The sequence below is a fragment of the Podarcis liolepis genome, assembly GCF_965112155.1.
Source record: "Podarcis liolepis genome assembly, chromosome: 3".
Taxonomy (NCBI): Eukaryota; Metazoa; Chordata; class Lepidosauria; order Squamata; family Lacertidae; genus Podarcis; species Podarcis liolepis.
The window spans coordinates 107,088,866-107,109,646 of NC_139557.1; the positions used below are offsets into that span (position 1 = coordinate 107,088,866).

General features: G+C 48.5%; 3 protein-coding genes and 1 pseudogene across 7 annotated transcripts in view; 3 read left to right on the forward strand and 1 right to left on the reverse strand.

Annotated features, from left to right (window-relative positions):
* LOC310702567 (two pore channel protein 1-like) overlaps window positions 1-10,028 on the reverse strand; it is a 43,256-nt gene extending 33,228 nt beyond the window's left edge. The window contains exon 1 of the mRNA XM_083494336.1: window positions 9,913-10,028. Coding sequence (XP_083350462.1) covers window positions 9,913-9,932 — 20 coding nt within the window. The 5' untranslated portion in view covers window positions 9,933-10,028. The remainder of the gene's footprint in view (window positions 1-9,912) is intronic.
* On the forward strand, window positions 5,497-6,302 carry LOC310702767 (high mobility group protein B3-like; annotated as a pseudogene). The gene has a single exon. The product of its transcript is annotated as a high mobility group protein B3-like (transcript).
* MTLN (mitoregulin) lies at window positions 7,302-8,557 on the forward strand. Its single transcript, XM_083494980.1, has 2 exons — window positions 7,302-7,557; window positions 8,246-8,557. Exon 1 carries the CDS (start codon window positions 7,370-7,372, stop codon window positions 7,550-7,552), a length of 183 nt encoding a protein of 60 aa, XP_083351106.1. The 5' UTR covers window positions 7,302-7,369; the 3' UTR covers window positions 7,553-7,557; window positions 8,246-8,557.
* Window positions 10,029-10,157: 129 nt separating the features above from the next.
* NPHP1 (nephrocystin 1) overlaps window positions 10,158-20,781 on the forward strand; it is a 41,203-nt gene continuing 30,579 nt past the window's right edge. For 2 of the 4 annotated variants that reach the window (XR_014523550.1, XM_083494391.1), the window contains exons 1-5: window positions 10,164-10,317; window positions 10,846-10,919; window positions 12,781-12,841; window positions 13,216-13,352; window positions 14,315-14,552. Coding sequence is in view for 3 of the 4 variants with exons in the window: in XM_083494391.1 (XP_083350517.1) it covers window positions 10,246-10,317; window positions 10,846-10,919; window positions 12,781-12,841; window positions 13,216-13,352; window positions 14,315-14,552 (582 nt within the window). In the remaining variant the exon portion in view is untranslated. Of the gene's footprint in view, window positions 10,318-10,845; window positions 10,920-12,780; window positions 12,855-13,215; window positions 13,353-14,314; window positions 14,553-20,781 lie in introns of all 4 variants that reach the window. The other 2 variants (XM_083494390.1, XM_083494392.1) reach the window with 2 other exon arrangements.

Genomic DNA, 20,781 nt, shown 5'->3' on the forward strand with positions numbered 1-20,781 from the left:
GATTTTCCCACCAACTAACCCCAAAGGGTCTCACCGCAACTTACAAATAACATATAGATTTAAAAACAACAAAACAACTGGAAACAGAAATGACAAAACCAGGGCTGCAGCATTTAATGGGGTTGGCTTAATCCTGGGGTGGAGAATCTTTGGCCCTTAATATGTTGCAGAACTACAATTCCCATCATCCCCACCATTGGTCATGCTGGCTGTGACTGATGGGAATTGTAAGGTTTTCCCTCCCATTTTTTTTTAAAAAAGAAATAACGAAAAAATAAGTTTTTTAAAGGTAAATTGTCACGATTGCCAATAAAGAGGTATAGAATACAGCTAAGTGATTTACTAAATGAACAACAAAACATACCAGGAGGAAAAGGATCTGTGGTCTATAATTACAAAAGGGTTCCATGCTCTAAATCAAAACTACTGCAATTTTTATTTTAAAAAGAAGATAAGCTTTTCCAAAACCTACAATTGTGTCCTGGACTGCTATCGAAAGATGCAAAATCAATTCCTTGTTTTTTTCTGGTCTTGATCCGAATCTGCAAACAAATCAAAGATCCAGACAAGGGGAGGGATGAATTGCTTGTCCAGTTATCAGTGAGATGTCAGAAAATACTTTTGTCCTGAGCCAGTTTACCTTGGGCAGTTCCTCCTGAGCCAGTTTACCTTGGGCAGTTCCATCACTTATGCTGGTATGTCCCAGCATCCTGGCAACCCCTCCAGCCTAAGTGTGAAGCACCCCCACGTACAATAGGAATGAATCATTGTGTTAAGTACCAACTATGTGCTATTTTCAGGGAGAGTTCCCTCTTCGAGGCAAAATAGATGTCTATGGGACCTTGGACCAGATCCCCCCCCCCCCAATCTTCATCTTCTGTCTGAACTCCCCAGTTGTGTTCCCACCAGGTCTTATGATTTTGATTTGCAGTAAAAGTAGCATTTGACAATGCTACAGCAGTGAAACTAACCAATTGATGGGACCCGAGGAACCCATAATAATTTAAGAGTTGTACTTCAGCAACATGTGGAAGACCATCTCCTAGTTAATTTGATTATGGCCATAATCCTCACCCCACTTACCTGAGAGTAAGTCACATTAAACTCAGTGGGACTTAAATCTTAGTAGATACAGTTAGGATTACACTGCAAAGACATTTTTGGTCAACTAAAAAGGTGTCCCAGTATATTAGACAGATTTTTTTTTTTAAAAAAAATACTTTTAATACTCATAAAACATGCAGATGACAATCATCATCCTAAAAGATGTGTTCCCCTTTTGCCTTTCATGTGGATGTTTGTACAAAGCAAACATAGAGCAGGCATAGGCAAACCCGGCCCTCCAGATGTTTTGGGACTACAACTCCCATGATCCCTAGCTAGCAGGACCAGCGGTCAGGGATGATGGGAATTGTAGTCCCAAAATACCTGGAGGGCCAAGTTTGCCTATGCCTGGAACAGAGCCTATGCAGGCACAGGTGTGTGCCTACAGCTGTTTCATGTTACCTGGAACCCTGATTGAGTTCTCAAATGCATGAGAGCCAATTATTAAGACACCAGGCCCATTGGCAGAGCAACTCTGTGTTACAAAGATGTCTGCAACTGTAACATGAACCCTGCCATGTGGGAATCCCTTGCAGATGACCGTAGTGCCTTGAGACAGTTAAGTCATGTATCCTTAGCAATGATCATAGGAGAAATGATCTCTGGGAGGAACACAGAGAGAAGAAACACCATGATGCATCTGCCCCAGCTGCAACAAAACATGTCTCTACAGCCACAGCAGGTGCTGTAAATCTCCAATGGTTTGATTTCACCCCCAAAGGAGCAGTCCTCTATTGTCTCCTGAGACAGGCGGCTGCCAACCAACCAACTGAAGTGAAGTGCCAGTGGAATCTGTGGAAGAAGACCTTACTTAAGGCCCATTGATTTCATCGAAAACTAGATTCAACTAAGTTAAACTAGATCCACTGATCAAGCGAGAGTGAGTGACTCTTCTTGGATGGTGTGCTGAATGCACTGGCACCCGGAAACATAGGAAACTGCCTTCCACTTATAGTTTTCTATGTCGCAGTGACTATCCAGAATTTCAGGCCGGAGTCTCTCACAGCTTGGCCAGAAGATGCCAGGGACTGAATCTGCGACCTTGTGCATGCAAAGCAGATGTTCTTTGGCTACGCTGTGGCTCTTGCCCAGCGGGTTCACCATCCCTGTTGTAGACAGTTCTGAGCCAGATGCACAGATGGTCCGATCTGGAATAGGCAGTCTCCTATGTGCTCTGAGGGCTGGTTAACTTTATGGTAAAGGACTGGAAAATTATGGGAGGCAGGCTGTATGCCAGGACTGGGCTGTTTTCAGCCAAGGTGGCTGCCCAGAAGTATTTTATTTAGAGTTTCATTCCTACTTTACATACGCAATGTGCATAATGCTCTTTTCTTGTGGGCTGGATGGTTTCATTGACTAAATGGCTGCCCATCTGGCCGTTCTGAAAGGAGCCGCTACAGCGGAGAGTTGAAAAGTTCGCTGCTTTCATGGGCTGTGGCTGCAGCTCGCTGGTTTGTTCGTCTGCCAGCGGTGGAATCTGGCATGCAGGAAAAGGAAGTTTGGCATTAAAGTCAGCTTAATATTGTTTCTCTAAGCAGTGCCTCAGAAATGCTGAGGAAGCATTTATCTGTCCAGGGACGTACCGAGGAGGGGTTTGCATACAAAGGGCACAATCAAGTTCATTCAACTGGATTTAACTATTAGATTACTATAGGCACACTCCTGTTCTTATTAGTTTTCAGCTGAACAAAGAGTTCTGGGGCACCTTCAAGGTTAAAAATTAATTGCAGCCCAGGCTTTTGTGGGCTAGAGTCCATTCTGTCAAATGCATGAGGTGTTAATCTCAGTTGACAGATTTCTACACACAGACACAAGCACACACAAATACGCACGTGGATAGGAGAGGAAATGAACAAAGCAAAGCTTGGTGGCCGGCACTACAAGACATAAGGTGCAGTCCTATGCATGTCTATTTGGAAGAAAGTGTACATAGGATTGCAGGCTTAGATGAGCCCTGCTACTATGCAGAGTCAAATGAAAATACAGTCCAATGCAAGTGGTTAAAGGTCTGCTAGGGTGGGAGGTAATGAACTGGCAAAACAGGTTTCTGAACAGCGTGCATCGTGGTCCCCAAGATTTTTTGGCCTGGGAAGAATGTTTGGAAATCCATCCCATTTGTAGAAGCAAATTCACAGAAGGGGAAGAAATAAATGATGCCCGGAATCCCACCTACAGGCAAAATAGCTAAACTGCCCCCCCCCCCAAATGAAGAGGAGGAGGAGAACACTCCTCCCAGAAGGGAAAATACAGTGGTACCTCTGGTTGCGAACAGGATCCATTCCGGAGGCCCGTTTGCAACATGAAAAGCCTGCAACCTGAAGTGCCGTATCTGCGCAGGTGCGTGGCGTGATTTGGTGTGCATGCGCGAAACGTGATTAGGACTTCTGCGCATGCGTGAGCGGCAAAACCCAGAAGTAACCCTTTCCGGTACTTCCAGGTCGCTGCGGGACACAACCTGGAAAAATGTAACATGAAGCAAACGTAACATGAGGTATGACTCATGTCAACTAAACAACCCAAACAGGCAAAACACCCCAAACCAAGAAAAACAAAAAGCAGGCAAAACACACACTAGCAAACATAAACACAGGGAATGTATGCTCATGTGGAGCCCAGAGGAATTCTGGGAAAGGAAGGTTAAGAGTATAAAATCAGAACCAGTGAAGGCGGTGAAGGTCCTGCGTGAGTGTCTGGAGGTGGTTGGAGGATGGATGGCGGCTAACAGATTGAGGTTGAATCCTGACAAGACAGAAGTACTGTTTTTGGGGGACAGGAGGCGGGCAGGTGTGGAGGATTCCCTGGTCTTGAATGGGGTGCCCCTGAAGGACCAGGTACGCAGCCTGGGAGTCATTTTGGACTCACAGCTGTCCATGGAGGCACAGGTCAAATCTGTGTCCAGGGCAGCTGTTTACCAGCTCCATCTGGTACGTAGGCTGAGACCCTACCTGCCCGCGGACTGTCTCGCCAGAGTGGTGCATGCTCTGGTTATCTCCCGCTTGGACTACTGCAATGCACTCTACGTGGGGCTACCTTTGAAGGTGACTCGGAAACTACAACTAATCCAGAATGCGGCAGCTAGACTGGTGACTGGGGGCGGCCGCCGAGACCATATAACACCGGTCTTGAAAGACCTACATTGGCTCCCAGTACGTTTCCGAGCACAATTCAAAGTGTTGGTGCTGACCTTTAAAGCCCTAAACGGCCTCGGTCCAGTATACCTGAAGGAGCGTCTCCACCCCCATCATTCTGCCCGGACGCTGAGGTCCAGCGCCGAGGGCCTTCTGGCGGTTCCCTCATTGCGAGAAGCAAAGCTACAGGGAACCAGGCAGAGGGCCTTCTCGGTAGTGGCGCCCGCCCTGTGGAACGCCCTTCCAGCAGATGTCAAAGCGATAAGCAACTACCTGACATTCAGAAGACATCTTAAGGCAGCCCTGTTCAGGGAAGTTTTTAACGTGTGATATTTTACTGTATTTTTGGTTTTTATGGAAGCCGCCCAGAGTGGCTGGGGAGGCCCAGCCAGATGGGTGGGGTATAAATAAATTATTATTATTATTATTATTATTATTATTATTATTATTATTATTATTATTGGATGCCTGCACTTTGCTTTTGATTCTGCCCAGGGCCACTCACGGTGGGCGGGGGGAGAGCTTTACAAAACCCCACAATTCAACATTTTTGGAGGGTCAAGCGGTCTTTATGGGCACCCAGAGTGGTGGTGTTTGAGAGTGTCTTGTTGAGGACCCCAGGGGAACAATAACACCTAAGGAGTGGGAATGTAAACTGGCTACGGATCTGCAGTGGAGAGTGGAGTTTTGTCCGTTTGTGAATACATTGTTGGGGACAGTGGGATCCTGTTGTATCTGCTGCATCTTTCGGTTGTCATGATTCGCATGAATGGCTCAGATGTGGAGTGACAGGCTGAGACAGATGAGCATGGGGGACGACAACAGGAGGATGACTGGCAGGTTCTGAGACTGGAGAATAGAGGCTGGAAGAGGCGGGTATTCTCCCGTCCCAGGATATGGCTGCCCTGGCTAGGGAAGCAGGACTTCTCTCAAGAAAAGGAGTGCAGCAATGGAATCCAGGGAGGACATCAGCCCAAAGGTAGGGTCTTCTCCATTGTGAAGAGCAGCTGCCTCCAGCTTTGATGGGTGTGTCATCTGACCCTTTCCTGGACAGGCACAGCTTGGCCACTGGGGCTCATGGGATGGTAACCTTATGTTTAGACTACTGTAATGTGCTTTCCGTGAGGCTTCCCTTACAGCTGGCCCAGAGGCTGGAGCTGGTGGCCCAGGTAGTGAATAGTGCCTCTTACCAGTGCTAAGGGATCAACACCGGTTGCCTACTAGCCCCCAAGCTGGTTTTGAGGTATTGCTATTGGCATATAAAGCCCCAGACAACAGTGAGGCTGAGCCCCAACTACTAGCGTTGAGTCTTGGCATGTCATGTGTGTGTCTCGCTCTCTTCCCCTGCTTATAGCCTAGGTTAAAGTGAACAATACAGGGAGTAAAGATGGCTAAAGGTGACCCAAAAAAGCTGAAGGGGAAGATGTCTGCTTATGCCTTCTTTGTTCAGACCTGCCGCGAAGAACACAAGAAGAGGAACCCAGAAGTTCCCATCAGCTTTGCAGAGTTCTCCAAAAAGTGCTCAGAGAGGCGGAAGACCGTGTCAAGCAAAGAGAAGGGGGAATTTGATGAGATGGCTAAAGCTATTAAAGTGCGGTATGATAGAGAAATGAAAGATTACGGACCAGCAAAGGGTGGATAAGAAGGAGAAGGAGGACCCCAATGTCCCCAAATGACCACCGTCTGGATTCTTCTTGTTCTGTTCAGAATTCCATCCCAAGATCAAATCCACTAATCTGGCATCTCCATTGGAGACTTGGCAAAGAAATTGGGTGAAATGTGGAACAACCTCAGTGATGGGGGGAAACAGCCTCACAACAACAAGGCTGCAAAACTGAAGGAGAAGTATGAGAAGGATGTAGCTGACTACAAGTCTAAAGGCAAGTTTGATGGTGCAACGAGTTTCATAGCTAAAGATGCTGTTGCAGCTTGGAAAAAGGTAGAAGAGGAGGAGGATGACGAAGAAGATGACGAGGAGGAAGATGAGGAGGACGACGACAATGAATGAGAAACTGTATAATACTTGTCTCCATGTGAATACCATAGAGTAGGGAAAACACCATTTGGAAAAACAAACAGGTACCTGTTGTTTTAAGAAGATAGTGTCTTATTTGCCCTTTTGGAAGCGAAAATGTGCTTGCATGAATGTCCGTTAGGTACTTATTTCTGTGTTTGTGCAATGTGTGTGTATGTGTGTGTGTGTGTATCCTGAGAACTGCATCTTTGCCATGTTATTACTGAATAATTAACAAAGAGATTACATGCATTGAATAATACAAATGATGTAGACAAATTTGTTGAAATATGGCATCTGTAAAATACTTTGCTGATAACCCTGAAGAACGGCAACCACTGAAATCACAGATCGGACTTTGGCAAACTCAAGTAGACTGATCTGTCCTGGAGGAGTGTAAATTGGGATTTTGCTTTTGCACCCACCCCTTTTTTGTAATTGTTGTTATATACTGGAAATCAATAAAACTGTATTTATAAAAGAATGAGAAAACAGCATTCAAGGGGAAGATTGGCATGGCCTTAACACTTTATAATATAAAAAACATAAAACTAAGCAATAAAATCATAAAAGGTTAAAGGCAAGTAAAAAAGCAAATACATACAAAATTAAAAACATTACTACTACTAAGTCTTTTACTTTGGGGGGGGTGTTGTGGCAGTATATAGCTATGTTTTATGGTTACATGATGTATTGCATTCATCAACCTTTGCAATAGCAAGTAATGACTGAAAAACGGCAAATATCTACTGCTGAACATATTTCTATTAATCTGTACTTATGTATTATTCTTGAAAACAAACAAAAATATACAAAAACAAACAATCATGACTACTTCTATCTAGTACTTTCTTCTTCAGCGTAATGGCACCTTAGGGCAGAAAATCGAAAAGCTCTTTCGAAGGCGCGAGCCTCGGCTTAACCCCGAAGGAAGCCTACGGAATTTCAGCCGGATCCGCTGTCGAGGAAAAGCGCTCATCGCAGCCCCAGTGTGCCTGCCTACGCTCGACCGCTAGTGGCCGCTGCTCCGAAAAAAACCCTTTCCCCCCTTTCCCTTTGGCCGGGCGCAAAGGGAAGCAGTTTGGCCCTCCGTCGGCACCGTAGTAGGCGGACGGTGGGAAACATGGCGCTGAGCTCGGAGCCGCTCTCGGAGCGCTCCGTGAAGCTGGCGGTGCTGCTGGCCTTCGCTTCGGGGGTGCTGGTGGGCTGGCAGGCGAACAGGGCGCGCAGGCGCTACCTCGACTGGCGGAAGAAGCGGCTGCAGGACCAGCTGGCGGCCACGCAGAAGAAGCTGGACCTGGCGTAAGGCAGGTGAGGACGTCGCGGGATGGTGGCCGGGAAGGGTCATGCCCCTCTGCATGGCTTCTTGAGGGAGTGGTGGCCGGGAAGGGTCATTCCCCTCTGCATGGCTTCTCGGGGGAGTGGTGGCCGGGAAGGGTCATGCCCCCTTCCATAGCTTTCTAAAAAGAGGACTGCTGGCTTTTGAACGCCAAACTAGCAGTTGGCTACCCAACTTTTATTTGCTTCAATGTATCCACTTTTGATTTTGAAGAAACCTGAATAGATAGATGCGGGTGGCGCTGTGGGTTAAACCACAGAGCCTAGGACTTGCCGATCAGAAGGTCGGCGGTTCGAATCCCCGCAATGGGGTGAGCTCCCGTTGCTTGGTCCCTGCTCCTGCCAACCTAGCAGTTCGAAAGCACATCAAAGTGCAAGTAGATAAATAGGTACCGCTCTGGCGGGAAGGTAAACGGCGTTTCCGTGCGCTGCTCTGGTTCGCCAGAAGTGCCTTAGTCATGCTGGCCGCATGACCCGGAAGCTGTACGCAGGCTTCCTCGGCCAATAAAGCGAGATGAGCGCCGCCCAGAGTCGGTCACGACTGGACCTAATGGTCAGGGGTCCCTTTACCTTAACCTATCAACTTTTGATTTTGAAGAAACCTGAATAGATAGCATCATTTATATTATTATTATTATTTTGTTTCTCTTCCTATCAACAGCCAGGAGCAAATGGAAGCAAGAGGAAGCCTTTGGATCAAATCTGACATTTAACAGACTTTGAGAAAACACACACGTACAAGAATAATGCTTCTGTTATTTCACTCAATAAGACTGATATCTGAAAAAGCTCAACATGTATGGAAGAACATCATCAATACAAACGCTGAAATTTTGTGGTCTTCTTTGATGGGGTCAACTTCTTGTGCCATGTTTGGAAGATTTGTTTCATTGTCTAACACTTGAACTATGATGACTGAATCTTGATAACAAGTGTCTGCATGTGACTAAATAAACTTTATTTTAACAAGTTATTCTAGTTAAATTGTGTTGGCTCAGAAAATGAAGGCATGCTTTATTTATAAGGCTCTTTAGTTGTGAAAACTTAACCCTCCTGCTTGGTGGTAAAGTTGGGTCACATTTCCCTAACCAACCCACAGAGCTGAACTGTTTTACTGTGGCGTGATCTCCTGGAGGTCATAGTTTGCTCATTTACTACATAAAATGACTGGGTTGGGTGATAGACCAAATTATAAATTTATTTCTTACAGGTAACATACCACTTATCAAACAGAGGCAAGCTCTTGAAGTACTTCACAGCATTAAAACAAACAAACAAAACCATACACTTTAAAGTACCAGAGTCAGTACAAGCCAGATACAGCCAACTGGCTAAAGTTAAAGCAAAGCCTATGAAAAGGTAATTGAGCTATGTGTGAAGTGCAGCAGCTAATGAAGAATGACTGTAGCTCAGTGCTTCCAAGTTCAGATGCCAGCATATCTAGGTAGGGCTCGGGCAAAGACTCCTGTCTGAAACTGGAGTACTGTTGCTGTTCTGTGTCAACAGTACTGAGCTAGATGTTCCAGTGGTCTGACTTGGTATAAAGCAAATCCTAAATTGATTGCAGATCAGCTAGGTGAAATAGCTATTTTATATATATATATCAACCAACATACACTTTATATCCACAATATATAATTTCATTTACACATCTGGTAATGCTGAGTATAATGGTGCTGCAATATTATACCCCAGTGGTTCCCAATTAGCTAAGTACTTTAAAACCTGTTTTTCATAAGTGAAGCCATGGACCCACTACTTTTGAAATTTTTGATATCTCTATGGTAGTTTTTGTTATGGGGATGGTGCCACAGACCCCCTGGGTGGGTTACAAGGACCCCCTGAGGTCTGTGGACCATCAATTAGAAACCACTGCTATACCCAATCATCTGTGTGTAACCCCCCCCCCCCTGAACTTAATAGGACTTACTTATGACTAGACATACTTTGAATTGCGCTGAAAACCTGTGATGAGAAGCCCCCTAATGGCATTTTAGAAGAGGGAAACTCCTTTCACTACAGAAAAATGGTTGTGGTGAAGAAGATAAGGTTTCCAAAGTTACGTGAAAGAGTGTTATGTAAGATAACGTAACCTTGAGAGACTTTGCATTGGAAATGTGGTGAGCGTTTCACTTGGAGATCTTTGTGCACCTTTTAGTTAGTCATATATAGATGTCATGTAAAAACACACAAAAACCTAGTAGTTTATGCGTTGCGTGTTACCCCAATACTGCAGCTGCTTTACCTCCTAGAATGACATTGCAAACGTATTGTATCGGCTTTATAGCACTTCAGCATTCTGGTTTCCACCTAAGCGACACACAGTACCTGGTAAGTGTCTGACCCATGGAATTCTAAATCCTTGGAAGAGGAAGGCACACTTTAAAAGGTGGGGACAAAATGCCGTTAAAATCACCAAAGGGGCCGTTTGCATGGGCAGCTCGGGGTGTGCCGCCCCTTTTTAATCTCTCGGCTGCGTTGCATGCTGGGACATGTAGTCCGGTTCGACGCCGGAGAAGCGTCGCTGTCCGTCTCCTCGTAGCGCCTAAGGATGACGCTATAAATCCCGCGCCGCAGCGTTCCGTCTCCTAGGCGACCGGCTGCGGCCTTCTTCCTCCGCGCAAGGCAGGCGCCTCGTAGAGCTTTCGCCCGGCTGGCGGTATGACCGGGCGCCGGGGCCGGACGGGACCGCTGCAGAGCGCGCTGCGCCGGGGTAGAGAGCTGCGGGAGGAGGTGAGCTGGGAAAACGGGAGGCAGGGAGAGGAAGGGCGCGGCGGGAAGCGGATCCTGCCCGGCGCTACCGTTAGTTGCAGGGAACGAGAGGCATGGGGCTAGTAGGAGGGAAAGGCGTAAGCTAGAGGTGGGGGAGCCTGCGGCCCTCCTCAGACTCGAAATTTCATTCGCCCTGACCGTTGGCAGGGCCGGCCCACTCATGAGGCAAGGTGAAGGTGGATGCCTCAGGTGGCATGATCCAGCGGGACATCATTTCCCAATGCCGATCTTTCTTCCCTGCCTCCTCCCTTGTTCCTGATGTAGATATGGCCTCACCTGCTTCTTCTCTGTTAGAGAGGGGGGGCGGCACCCTTTTGGGGTCTGCCTCAGGTGTCGAAATGTCTTGGGCCGGCCCTGACCATTGGCTCTGTTGACGGGCGTTCGGAGTCCAGCCGTCTCTGGAGAGCCACAAATCCCACACCGAAAAGTAGTTTGCTAATTCTTTCATTATCGTTTGACAAAGCGAATCTTGGTTGTTCAATATTTTAGGTGAATGCTTTGCTCCAAGAAAGCAAGGAAGCGGGGGCTCTGGACTCTGGAAAGAAGCAAAGCCTTAGTCAGAGGTAATGTGTTTATATTTTATATATATATATATATATATATATATATATATATATATATATATATTTGCTTTCGTAGATTTTCACGGGTACAGGAATGCAGGTTTTGGTGTCTTCGGGTGTCTTCCCGTGTAAGAGTTGGGGTGTCTAGGCGACGTTTCGACGAGGTCTCACTCGTCATCTTCAGGCTGGTGCTTTCGGCTTCTTGTTACTGGAACAGAGCAGGATCTCAGTGTTTGAGTTCCTATAAATACTGTAAAATACTGTTTGAGTTCCTATAAATAAACACCACACCCCCTCAACAGTATTTATAGGAACTCAAACACTGAGATCCTGCTCTGTTCCAGTAACAAGAAGCCGAAAGCACCAGCCTGAAGATGACGAGTGAGACCTCGTCGAAACGTCGCCTAGACACCCCAACTCTTACACGGGAAGACACCCGAAGACACCAAAACCTGCATATATATATATATATATATATATATATATATATATATATATATATAAAAAACTCCTTCTGGTAAGCATAATGCAAATGTATTTGAGGTCAGAGGTGCAACCAGCAACATTTATTGATGCTTGTTAGTTGGTTCCTCGGATGTAAACAAATTTGATTGCAGGTCTAAAAATATTTACAGATCCAATCCTAAAAATGATTACCTTAATCAAGATCAGTGGGACTTATTTGCTGATGTATAACTATATTGCATTAGAGGTTTGTCATAAATTTGTATTTATGCAAGGATGTTCATGAATGTAGACGGTGGCGATTGATGTGCTGAGATTTATTTTCAAAACTCTGGGGAAAGTGAATATAGTACTTGTGAAGGGTTGCCTGAAAGCCTCCGACAGCTGCCTGCCTCTTCCTTTACCACCCTCACACTCATACATGCCAGCCCCCTAACACTGTTGTGGCCATTTCAGTTCCATTATTGTTCCATCCAGTTGTATTCGGTAGTGGTGCCCTCCCTGTGGAACACCCTCCCTTCAGATGTCAAGGAGATAAAGAACTACATAATTTTTTAGAAGACACCTGAAGGCAGCCCTGTTTCAGGAAGTTTTTAATGTTTGATGTTTTATTATGTTTCAATATATGCTGTAAGCCACCCAGAGTGGCTGGGGAAACCCAGCCAGATGGGTGGGGTATAAATAATAAAATTATTATTATCATTATAATGATCATTCTGTGAGGCGTTCATGTGCATCTTGGCTGGAATTATGGGTCCCCTCGGGGACTGCTGGGGCTAGAGGATGAATAGTGGCATTGAAGTAAAGCTAGCCCCCTCTCCACTGTTACAGAGCTGGCCTGCAAGCCCAGTTCGCAAACAGGTTTCCTGTCTATTTTAGCTGTTAAGAGATGCTTAGGATCTCTTGACAGTTGAATCATACCTTTAAGGTGTGACCCTAAGCGTGTGCTCCTGCCTAGGAATGGAATTGTCTTGTTTGGGCAGACTTAGTATCAGGAAATACTAAGTACCAGGAGGTACTAAGTGGCCCACCAGAGAACTACAATCTACTTTCCCTCATCCCTGGCCAAGCACTTGGTTCAGATCTTCCAGGAGAATGAACAGTTGAGATAGTCTGCTGTGTTTTCTCAGCAAGAAAGATAGAGCAACTTGATGATGCCCAGTCTCAGTGTACACACACTTTCTCCCTCTGCACCAGAAGAGAATATGTCCACTGTCTTTCCCTATTCAGAGAAGTAATTTGTAGTGCCATGTTGGCATTAATGCTAACCTTGAGGTGAATGGAAAATTATGTGACTGATCTATTAGAACTGAGCATTTGTAGATTTGAGGGCTCAACACCTGTATTTGTGGCCGTGTAAGCAGTATATACAATGCAAGTACTGTTTTTGTTGTAGATGTTTGGAGCTGAAGAAGTCTGTTGATGAAAATATCTCTGCTCTACAGAACTTGAAGAAAGTAAGTGTTTAAGGTACAGCACTTCTTGTTTCCACAATAATAAATCGGAGAGGAGGTTCAGAAAAATACTCTGTCAGGGTAGGACCTGAGATTACTGCACTTACCCTGTCCATCCTTCAATGGTTAACCTAAATTTTTTGTAATGTATACAACTTCCTTAGACAGCTGTATATATAATACTATTGGTAAACGTATCCCAAAGTCAAAGGAGGCACTATTTTTTTAAGTATAAAGCACCATGTGATTGTTTACCTGTAATTAGCATATTTTCCATAAATGTGATTAATGCCAGGCTATGCTAGATTGACATTTTAGTTCAAATCCTAATGTACACAAGAATGTTACGAAAAATCTGGTGTATTGTTATCTTGCAGTCAGATGAGCCTGCCCCTGTGGGAAATTATAATCAGAGAAAAGAAGAAGAAGGAGAAAAATTGTTAATGCTTTCTGAGCAGCTGGATAAGCTTATAGCAATATTTAGCCGGGAAGATGTGACCAAGGACTCCAGCATGTAAGTAGATTAACAGTATAAACCTGTGGGAGTCTGCTCAGAGGTAAGGCTGCAATCCTAACCCTACTTATCTGCCAGTAAGCCCCACTGAATTCAGGAGACTTACTTCTGTGTATTTATGGTTAGGTCTGCAGCTTCAGTCCCATTGAGTTCAGTGGGATTTACTCCCAGATAAGTGTGTACAGGATTGCACTCTAAAACCGTTTTTTTATTAATCAAGCTGGATTATCCCATGCTTGCTCAAGTCTGAGCATGGGCATCTTTATCAACATAAAACCTTTGTTATAAGGTAAAGGTAAAGGACCCCTGAATGGTTAAGTCCAGTCAAAGGCGACTATGGGGTTGTGGCACTCATCTTGCTTTCAGGCCGAGGAAGCCGACGTTTGTCCACAGACAACTTTCTGGGTTATGTGGCCAGCATGACTAAACTGCTTCTGGTGCAACGGAACACCATGATGGAAGCCAGAGTGCACAAAAATGCCGTTTACCTTCCCGCTGCAGCGCTACCTATTTATCTACTTTCACTGGCATGCTTTCAAACTGCTAGTTTGGCAGGAGCTGGGACAGAGTAACAGGAGCTCACCCCATCGTGGGGATTCGAACCACCGACCTTCTGATCGGCAAGCCCAAGCGGCTCAGTGGTTTAGATCACTGCACCACCCTCGTCCCTTATAGTTACAGGTGCATAGTCATTGATGCTTTGTCTGCTACATAATTTTAGCTTTATCTGACATAATTGTATAATTGTTAATTGCTACCTACCCCAAAGTTAAGGGATGAGAATGCTTAGAAATATTAATGTATTCAAAATATGAAATTGAGGAATTATTGAGACACCTGGTCCTTCTTATACCCCTAGAACAAGAAAGGAGAAGTTCTTTACAATATTGTCTGTGTCAGTGGTTGATTAGAATAAGCAGTTGTCAAAAGACTGTGATGGACTCTGTTTCTTTTTGGGTTAGCAATACAAAAAGGAAGGACAGCCCAAAAACACTACAAGAAAACGAAGAAAGTGAAGAGGAAGATGAGGAGGAGGAGGAAGAAGATGAAGAAGAAGAAGAAGAAGAAAGTACACAGGATGATGGTGATGATGAAGAGGATGGCGAAGATGAAGACAAACTCGGAGATGATTCAGCTATTAAAAATTTTATCACTCTTGGTGATTTTTCTGCACAGCAAGAAGGCGACCTGACCTTTAAAGTAAGTAAAATGTAATATTATTAGTTTATGTGGGCATATCTCACTAAGCACTATAGCTGTGTAGGATTTGTTTGTTCATTTGTTGTAGACATAGCATAAGTCAGTCATCACCAATCCCACTCTGATGCCTTCTTGCAGTGTCCAAAAACTCTATTTGATTATGCTACACAAGTCTAGCAGTGATGGTTTTTCCCTAGGGTAACAAAGTCAATCAATGCTGCTATGCATGTGATAGGTACCAATTTGGCTCGTGATGCCAGGTAGCCTAATAGGAACAGGTGGCCCTTATCATTGTTATAGCTGGAGAGAGGTGTGCACTGTATAGGAGAGGGGAGCAGCAGTGCACCTCCATCCCTGGAGCCTCCTTATACATGAGGATAAGGCTTTATCCCTGTTACAGTGTTTCTCCAAGTGTACTACTCTCACATGAAAAGGTAAATATCTCGATTGTTATAGGTGCTAAATATATACCTGGTGAGTCCATATTCTAGGGTGGTGGGGGGAGGCTTTTTCCTGCTTTCCGTCTCTCACCTCTCCCTTCCTAGTTGTAGCTTTTTTCTTTGGTCCCCTACCATTTAATGTGAACATTGAGAATCAAGGTTAGCCCACCACCTGCATAGGCCTAGCCTGGGTTCAGTTTCTTGGTCTTCCCAGAGTGTCTCTCTAGACTGTAGCAACGAGGTAGGATTCAGGATCAAGCTTTTATATGTGTGATGTTGGAAGCCCAATACAACAGCTAGCTCAGTCTTAAGAGCATCTGTAAACCATTTGTCAGGGGTTTAGGAGCAGAAGCACGGGCAAGGGAGGAAACAGAGAGCGAAGGGGAGGAGGCAGAAGAAAAGATGAGTGACGACGACGACCCGAGATCTCCTAGTCTTTCCAGTGAATCAGAGGATTCACAGAAAGGAGCACCAGTGGCGAGGGCAAGGGGGGAGTCTAGGGGGGCACCCCAGGAAGACAGAGCCAGAGAGGACTCAGGGGGGAGCAGCTGGAAATCGGGACCAGCGTCACCGCCAGGAAGCAGGGAAGAGGAAGGGAGCCAGGGGGGAAGCGCTGGCAGCTCACCACAGGAGGGAGGACATGAGTCAGGAGTGGCCACACCTCCACAGGAGGGAGGACATGAGTCGGGGATGGCCACACCTCCATCGGGGAGCGAAGAAACGGTTGAGAGGAAAGTGGAAGGTTGGGCGCGCGCGCCAAGTTCAAATGCAGAGGAAGGCGGCGCAGTAAGCAGCCCCGAAAGAGAGCCAGGTCCTAAAGCCCGGCGCAAGGAGGCAGGAGGGTCTGGGTCAGCGTCAGAAGAATCCCGGAAGGAAGAAGCCCCGGGGGGTAGAGGGACCCAGAGGAGGACAGTCAGGAGGAAAAGGTGGAGCAAGGCTAGGATATTAAGTTGGTGCACACAGGGCGGAGACTCAGACGGAGCTTCGCCGACCTAGCTACTAGGCGTAGAGTTGCGCGCAGCAGCGTGAGAATGGAAACTGTAATTCAATAAAGACTTTTACTTAATGACCGCTGGCTAGCGTGATCCTCTGTGAGCTAGGATCTTCAAGCAGCTCTGACAGTAAGCTCCGTCCCCACTTGTGGGCATCTACAGCCTCGAGGAGGGGAGAGACACAGGTGCCTACTAGCAAGCTCACGAACGGCAGACGACATGACGGCTGAGCAGCAGATAGAGGAACTCAGAAACGCGGTGGCACAACTGAACGCCGAGGCTCTAGCATCCAGGAAGAGGGAGGAGGAAGCAGCCGCAGCCTGCAGGGATCTCCAGGTCAGGTTAGACGTGCTGACAAAGCAGACACCCTGGCAGGAGGGCATTGGGTTGGCGAGACGGACAGGCGGGCTGGTCTCTCACTTCGATGGGAACCTGCAACAGTATCCCAACTTTAGAGCCGACGTACTGTGCGCACTGCAACTGCTGCATAAAGACTTTAGAGATGAACAAGAGAGAGTGGGGTTCATCATGTCCCATCTGCATGGGGATGCGAGAGCATGGCTACGCAATTTATGGAGAGATAAGGATCCGGCGCTACAGAATGCAGATGCCTTTATTAAAGCAATGGATGGGTGTTTTTTATCAAGTATTGACGTGGATCTTGCACGGAAGGAGGTGCATGGGCTGAGACAAGGGAGGGCCAGCGTCAGGCAGTACCATGCCCGCTTTTTCGCCTTGGTCAGTGCCCTGGAATGGGACAGAGATTCGGCTCCTGTAAGAGACCTCTTTTGGGAGGGGCTGCATAACTCGATTAAAGATGAGATCGCCAGGGGGGAGAGACCCCGAACCACCCAGGAGGTCGTTCAGAGGGCACTGGCAGTGGGGGTGAGGCTGGAAGGACGTCCGTGGAACAGGGACGAAGGGCGTGGAGGGCGCGAACCAGCCGGGGGCCCCTCCTTCTTTCCCAGGGAAGCAGCGCGGGCGCAATCCACGCCTCCGCCAGGAGGAGGAGCCGAACCTATGGAGGTGGGAGGTGCAAGGGCTCAGTCAGCAACCAGAGCCCTAGCACCAGCAGCAGTGAAAGCGAAGCCTCCTAGAGGGAACAGGAAGTGTTACGTCTGTGAGGAGCCAGGGCATATGGCGAAAGAGTGTCCCCAGAGGCCCCACAAGCTCACTGCAGCCTCAGCAATGGTGACTGCAGCAACACAGCAAGGAGGACCACAGCAGGGAAACGAGGCTGTCTGGCTGGAGGAAGAGGCACTGGGGCCCAGCCAGACGTGTTAGTGACGCAGTCCCCAGCGATTTTACAGCCCGTGAACCCCCTCCCGCCCAAACCAGTAGTGAGGCTCACAGCGTCTCTCCAACTGCCCAATGGAATCACCATGGACGTGCCAATCACCATTGACTCCGGCAGCAATGCGGACTTTATAGGGCAGGACTTTGTCGACAGGCACGCTGTGCAGTTGCTGCCGGCCACACTGCCCCTGCAGGTTGTCACGGTGGATGGCAGGGAGCTGCTAGGGGGGCAAGTGGTGAAGCAGACGCCACCAATGGTGATGCGACTTGGGAATCACAGAGAAATCATCAGCTTCAACGTCACTCGACTATCTGACACGCCCATTGTATTGGGCATGAGTTGGCTGGACAAGCACAGCCCAGCGATGGCTTGGTACCAGAGGCAGCTGACCTTCGGCTCTTCCTTTTGTGCTGAACACTGCATCGTGCCCAGGCAGGAAGGAGAGGAAGAGGAGTCACAGCTGCTGCTAGGCACGCTGCAAGCGATTCCACACAAGTACGCTGAATTTTTGGAAGTTTTCTGCGAGAAGGAGGCAGACAGGCTACCCCCTCACAGACCATATGACTGCAAAATTGACCTGCTGCCGGGGGCGGCGCTGCCTAAAGGGAAACTGTATTCCATGTCAGAGGACGAACTGCAGGATCTCAAAGAGTTCATTGACCATAATTTGCAACGCGGCTTCATCCGGGAGTCCAGGGCAGTGGGGGGCAGTCCCGTATTCTTTGTTAAGAAGCGGGACACGCCCCAGAAAAGACTGGTAGTGGATTACAGGATTTTGAACAGTCTGACTAGGCCATCGGACTTCCCCATGCCCCGTATTGACGACCTCCTCGCAAAGGTACGGAAGGGCAGAGTGTTCACCAAGTTGGACCTGCGGGGGGCGTACAACCTCATTCGCATGCGGGAAGGAGATGAGTGGAAGACAGCCATGTTCACGCCACTGGGGACCTACGAATATAGAGTTATGCCTTTTGGATTGCAAAATGGCTCCCACGTTTTTCAAGCGTTTATGCATCACGTGTTGGCGGGACTTCTCTACAAGACGTGCGTCTGTTTCTTAGATGACATCCTGATCTTTTCGGAGTCGCAGCAGGAGCATGACGGACACGTCAAGGAAGTGCTGAGCAGGCTAAAGCAACATAGGCTCTACGCCAAGCTGGAGAAGTGCCAATTTGACGTGCCGGAGGTGGATTTTCTGGGCTACAAGCTGTCTGACAAGGGGCTCGCCATGGACAGCGCCAAGGTTCGAGCGGTGTTGGATTGGAAGAGTCCGCGCAACCGGAAGGAGGTCCAACGGTTTGTCGGCTTTGCGAACTTCTATCGCAAGTTTATCAAGGGCTTCGCGATGCAGACAGCGGCCATCACTGACACGCTTAGCTCCAAGAAGAAGAAGTTCGTTTGGACAGCGCAGGCGGAGCAGTCCTTTCAGGCACTCAAGCGTCTCTTCGCGTCGGAAGAGCAGCTGCTTCATGTCAACCCCAGCAAGCCGATGAGGGTGGAGACAGACGCCTCGGACAGAGCCGTGGGGGCGGTCCTGTTGCAGAAAGACCCGCAGGGGGTGTGGCGACCGGGAGCGTTTTACTCCAGGAAGCTCAGCAAGTCCGAACAGAACTACACCATCTGGGACAGGGAGTTGCTGGCCATTCACGCAGCGTTCAAGGCGTGGAGGCACTTTCTGATCGGCGCCAAGCACACGGTGCAGGTTTGCACGGACCACAAGAATCTAGAGCACTGGCGCACGGCACAGTTCCTGAACCAGAGGCAGATACGTTGGGCTGAGTTCTTTGCAAACTTCGACTTCCGAATAGAGTATGTCCCGGGGGACACCAACATCATGGCAGACGCTCTCTCCCGTAAGCCACAGTATCTGGAGGACGCAACGCCAGCGGCCGCCATGCACATCTTCGCACCAGCAGTGTGGGCGTGCGCCGCGGCGACCGTGGACCTAGAGGCGGTGCGACGTGCGTTGCAGGAGGACTCCTTCGCACAAGCAAAGATGGCAGAGGTGCAAAGGGGCAAGGCAGCGGCCGACGGTTTCCGGCTACGAGATGGATTGCTCATCCGAAAAGGGGCCATCTACGTGCCGGGAGACGAACTCCGAGCCAAGGTGCTGCAGCAGCTGCACGACGCGCCCACGGCCGGGCACTTTGGCAAGGAGAAGACGGTGGAATTAGTAGCCAGGGATTTCTGGTGGCCTGGAATGAGAGGGGAGGTCGCAGACTACGTGGCGAGGTGCGACACCTGCCAGAGGGCCAAACCAGTGCACAAACCGCCGGCCGGGCTGTTGGAACCGCTGCAAACTCCGGTCGAACCTTGGGAAAGGGTGGCTCTGGACTTTGTCACGGATCTGCCCAGCTCAAGGGGCAAGACGGCAGTGCTGGTGGTGGTGGACCTGTTTTCCAAGATGGCGCATTTCATTCCGTGTGCGAAGGTGGCCACGGCGGAGCAAACCGCCAAACTGTTCATAGACCACGTGTTCAAGGTTCATGGTCTGCCACGGTCTATTCTGTCCGACCGGGGGCGGCAGTTCATCTCGAATTTCTGGCAGAAGCTGATGGGCTTCCTGAACGTCAAGATCAACCTGGCGTCGGCGAGACACCCGCAGACCAACGGGCAAGCGGAGCGGGTCAATGCCATCATGCAGCAGTACCTGAGATGTTATGCAAATCAACAGCCTGCGACGTGGGTGGATTACCTACCGCTTGCCGAGTTCGCCTACAACAACACGAAGCACGTGTCCACGGGGGTCACGCCGTTCTTCGCCAACAACGGGAGGCACCCCAGAACCTTCCCGGGACTGGAAAGAATGGGGGAGGGGGAGCCGCAGACAGCAGATGCGTTCGCGTCGGAGCTGCAGGAGGTCCACGATCAGCTGAGGCGCCACCTGGAGCTGGCCAAGCACGCATACAAGGTACAAGCAGACAAGCACAGAAGGGTTGGAGAAGAGCTCCACGTGGGAGACTGGGTTTGGTTAGCAGCCCACGCAGTGCCGGCCAGGTCGTTGGCCAAGAAGAAACTAGGGCATAAGCAACTGGGGCCCTACCAAGTCGAAGAGCAGGTCAACCCGGTAGCTTTCCGACTGGCACTTCCGGAGGGTTCCAGAATGCATCCGGTATTCCACAGATCGGTGCTCACTCCCTACAAGGCACCGCACAGGTTCCAGGAACCCGGAACAGCGCCGAGTCCGGTCAGAGACAGAACAGGGCACGCGGAAGTGGCACAGAAGGAGCGCATCAACGAAGTCACTGAGATTTTGGACTCCAGATGGGGGGAAGAGGGGGTAGAATACTTTCTCGCCAAGGAGGGCACCCCGGCCAGTGCGAACAGCTGGGTGCCGGGCTACGCCTTGGACGAACCTCTCCTCAAAGACGAGTTTCATGCCCTCTTTCCCCATAGACCTATGCCAGCAGAATATTTTGACGACTGGCTTTTCACGCCCACACTTTCGGCCAGCACTTTCCGGGGGTTCGACTCGGACGAGGACCCGACACAAGACGTCC